This window comes from Alligator sinensis, unplaced genomic scaffold, assembly GCF_000455745.1.
Source record: "Alligator sinensis unplaced genomic scaffold, ASM45574v1 scaffold1269_1, whole genome shotgun sequence".
In the NCBI taxonomy this organism is placed as follows: domain Eukaryota; kingdom Metazoa; phylum Chordata; order Crocodylia; family Alligatoridae; genus Alligator; species Alligator sinensis.
This window is the reverse complement of record NW_005843072.1, coordinates 202,241-206,490: the sequence shown is the minus strand read 5'-3', so window position 1 is coordinate 206,490 and position 4,250 is coordinate 202,241. Positions and strand designations below refer to the sequence as shown.

The following is a 4,250-nucleotide window of genomic DNA, read 5'->3' as shown; positions in this document are numbered from 1 at the left end:
ACGCAACCCACTGGTTGCAAGTGGCAGGCACACACAGTGCACTGCCACACACCTCCTCCCTTAAATGGGACTCTCCTCAACGCCCCCTCTCACCAGTGCCCCCTTACACGGGGGCTACGCAACCCACTGGTTGCTCTCACCACTGTCCCCCCTCACTGGGGCCGGGGTCACCGTACCCTGCACGCAACCCACCGGTTGCACCAGGTTTCAAATCTGAACTATTTTTACTGGCCCAAAGAAAGACAATGGTCTTTCTACAAGAATTTTCAGTCATCCTGAATTCAAATAGCCAAACAACTCATCTCAAATTTTCTTGAGAAACCAGCCACCAAAAAATAAATAAATTAAATCTTAAAGAACATACGACTGACTGCATGTGGGGGAAAAAGAAAGGTTATACCATTTTTAAACTACAACAAACCTCACTGAGAACCCAGATTTGTTTTGAAGGGTTACAAAATAATCACCCTATCATCAGTAGCCAGTAGCTAGATAGTTCACAGTACAGCCCCGAAACACTAACTGACCCGATACCATTTTATTAAAAACTTGTAATTATGCCGTTTTACTTACATTTGGGGGGCGAGGAAGGATAATCATCCTTGAAAAGCATCCGTAGCTTAAATAAGCCTCCTTCCCATGGTGTCTGTCAGAAAATTACAGTTGAAATATTTAGGTTACAGTATTCATGCAAAGTATGCCAAGCATTTCTAAAAAAGAGGGAAAGCTTTTAATTAAAAGGGGAGAGAAAGAGAAGCCAGACTGTTCTGTGCAAGTCTTGCTAGTTCTTGGTCTTTTGCTTAACTCTTTGTATCTGCCTACTTGGCTTATTTTTAACACAACATTTCCTGAATCATAAGCTACTACTCTTTAGAAGTCCTATTCTCTAACCTTTAATGTGCTATATCTAGCATTTTTACTGATTTCACATATAAAAAGTCTTACAGTTCCCCAGATGACTTCCTACTACTACTCTGATATCAAAGAGGACGTAACCCAACCTTAACTTAACGTTCACGCTTGAGTCAAAAAATGAAGCCACCATCTACCTGAGAGAGAATCCTCTCCCAACAAGATACTGCTACAACTGTGATTAGGGGGAAAGTGTTCATCTCAACAGTCTTAAACCCCACAGGTCTGCAAACACCTCCTTTATGCACAAGACATTTTCTAAAAGGTATCTTTGACTTCCTCCAACCAAAGAATAGGATGTATGATTTTTTCTAGGCTGCAAGACCCCCTTATTTCTTGGACACTTGGACAGTAGTGGTTAGGACATAAAACCTGAGGAGGTGCTTTAGTCTGCTATTATGGACAGCTCTCTTATTTTGTCAGACTGATGTGAGACTTAAATTAGCATCCAGTGTTTAAGTCTCTAAAAGTAATGCGACTGAGGTATTCAAGTTTGAGAATTCATAGCAAGACCAACCAAATACTAATTTGATTACAAAAAAGTCAAGTAATTTATCCATGTGGCCAAGGATGGGGAGAGAGAGACTTCAGATTTTGGATACCAACAGCAAGGTTTTCTACTAAATCCATTGTTAATATATTTTATCATCATCTAAAATTTGGTCAAGAAGTGACACAGCAAATTTTGTAAGTGACATGTATTTTGGTCCATGTGGACTAGAGGAGTGAAAGACTTCAGAGAGCCAAGCAAGGTAGGTGAACAGATAATGAATGGCAAATGGACAACACAATGGTAACAGAAGTTCAGTGTCAATTAAATCTGGAGCAATAAACTCTTATTCTCCAGTGTGCAAATGACTCTTACACCTTATAAGATTCTAATGAACTGTACCGAATCAGGAAAGGGACCACTATATCACTGTCAAAAAATCCAGGATAACCTCTACTTAATGTGTAACCTTAGTCAAAAAATGCAAGTAAGATCAACAGCTGCACAGATAACTCTTACCAAAAATATGCTTTAGAGGAGGCACAGAGAAATATGATGAAAATGAGCAAAAACAAAAAGAAATGTCTCATAAAAAAAAAAAGAGACTGGAATTGCACGTACTTGAGGTGTACACAAAGGGAACACAAAGGAGTTAAATGAAGGCGGCAGGAGTTTCTGCTCTACCTGCATCACAGAAATGTCAAATTGATGGAGAGGAAATTCTGTTTCCTCACAACATATAAACAGGCTGCAGGATCTTGGGCCATGAGGCACAGAGGTCAACATTTTTAGCAAGATTCCAGAAGGATCTGGCTATTCAAGAGGCACAAAAACCTCCATGGTTTTAATTAATAACAACAGTTTAAAAAAAACCAATCTTCATGCTTTAAGGTTAAGCCAAATATTTGACCTTTAGAGACCATGATGATGAAATCCGAACGTGGAAGGACAGACTATTCCTTGCCTGCCTTCTACAAGGATCAAACATTCACCACATCAGACACAGACTAGGTATCGAGATGAACCCTAGGTCTGCTGCAGCATGGGACTGGAAGAGAAGAACTGCCATGTGGTTTCAAAGAAGTTGGAGTTAGGTTAAAACAGGAAACATCAGTTAAGCGTTATTTAATACAACACACTCCACAGTTGTTTGCTTTTTTATCTCTGACAACAGCTTAACACCGATCCCCCACACTGACAATTAAGTTGACAGCAAGAGTCTTACCCCTTTCTTTCCTGGAATAGCACATTCCCAATTCATGAGATTCATTGTGCCATCTGGATTTTTTGTGGGTACTGCAACAAATCCCTACATTAAAACAAAAAACCAAACAGAGTGAGACTTCAGAGATACATTTAACATACCTGAACAGTGCAATCACTATACACACACCAACTTGGCTACAACTTCTTTATGCAATAGAGGAATAGGTTTCAGCAGCTACTTTACAGTTCCACTTTACAGTTGGGAAAGGTGATCACCATAAAAATCCAAATTCAGTACAGATGCAGAAGCAGGATATTAGGGAGTTCTACTGTACTTACGAAGGGATGGTCTTTTCTCCAAGCTTTCCTCTCCTGTGCAAGTCTGCTGAGGGCTATCCCAGACATATTCAAAGTCCCTCTAAAATACAAATAACCATTGGTAAGGTTAACACAACCCCTTAAATTAGTTTTGCAATGCTATGAAACATTTCACACATCTCTCACATTTGCTTTTTACTATTCGGTTGACTGGCACATCACTTTTTTAGTCTCCATCTACCACATGGTATCTTAGAAACAGAGCATCTAATCTTCAAGTGTGTACTAAGCGTCTGTCTACACCGGGACATTTAACAGTACAATGTTTTGCGATGCTAGCAAGGATCCCCATGTTGACAATCCCCTAGTTTATTGACTTTGGTCAGTTCTTAAATACTAGCCCCATCTTGTGTTTTTTATTTGCATTACATTATACACGATGAAAACAGAATTCACCAGCAGCTTAGCAGCAGCAACACTACAATGCTTATGATAAGTGCTCAGGAATACTAAGGAGTTAAATTTTGCGATACTAAACATTATACTTCTCTGCTCTAACACACCAGGACAACATAGCATTCTCCTTTGTGTTGCTGATGCTGGATACAAGACTTCCCTACCAACAAGCAGGAAAATGACAGTCAACTTTAGTCAGCCTGTAGGTCCCTACTAGAGACACAAATTATCCTGTGCGGGAAAGACACAGACCTGAAAAACTTATTAGAATCACTTCAGTTTCACTGAGGCGGCTAGAGCAACCACTAGGTAAAAAAAAAAAAAGACAAACTTAGGTTTGAGTGTGGACCAAAAGAGGAAGAGGCAGGCAGGGAGACACTGTTGGCTCCTGCCATCGTTTCAGTCCACTGGATTTCAGGACAAAGCTTGGTCCTGTCTTTCTAGAGGCTGTACTGACCAATGGAAAGAGAAGGATGCCGAATCTCTGCTGACCATCTAGGCCAGTAATTCTTAGCCTGGGTGCCATGGCACTCTGGGATGCTTCGAGATCCTTTCAAGGGTGCCGCACAGTGTCAGTGCTATCAGGTGTGCAAACGATTCACAAGATAAACCCAGAGATTTCAAACAGGAAGCAACAGCATCAAAAGATGCTGTCACACCTAATGAACTGAGACTGGGCTCCCAAAAGCTTATGCATCTCTGATTTAGTCAGTCTGTAAGTGCATCTCTATCTTGCCTTCTGCTCGACTTCAGACTAACACAGCTAACTACCTCTCAAAAACACTATACTGTGGTGGTCTTTCTGAGTTCTTTGCAACAAAAGAGTTGCTCTATTCTTTTTCTGCTGTGAAAACCAAGAGCTGGCATT

At 40.6% G+C, this 4,250-nt stretch overlaps 1 protein-coding gene across 1 annotated transcript in view; it reads right to left on the bottom strand.

Annotated features, from left to right (window-relative positions):
• UBE2I (ubiquitin conjugating enzyme E2 I) overlaps positions 1–4,250 on the bottom strand; it is a 19,524-nt gene that overhangs the window by 10,276 nt on the left and 4,998 nt on the right. Inside the window, exons 2-4 of the mRNA XM_014526533.2 lie at positions 2,948–3,026; positions 2,628–2,711; positions 574–646 (exon numbers count right to left, since the gene is read on the bottom strand). Of these exons, the coding sequence (XP_014382019.1) occupies positions 574–646; positions 2,628–2,711; positions 2,948–3,013 (223 nt within the window). The 5' untranslated portion in view covers positions 3,014–3,026. The remainder of the gene's footprint in view (positions 1–573; positions 647–2,627; positions 2,712–2,947; positions 3,027–4,250) is intronic.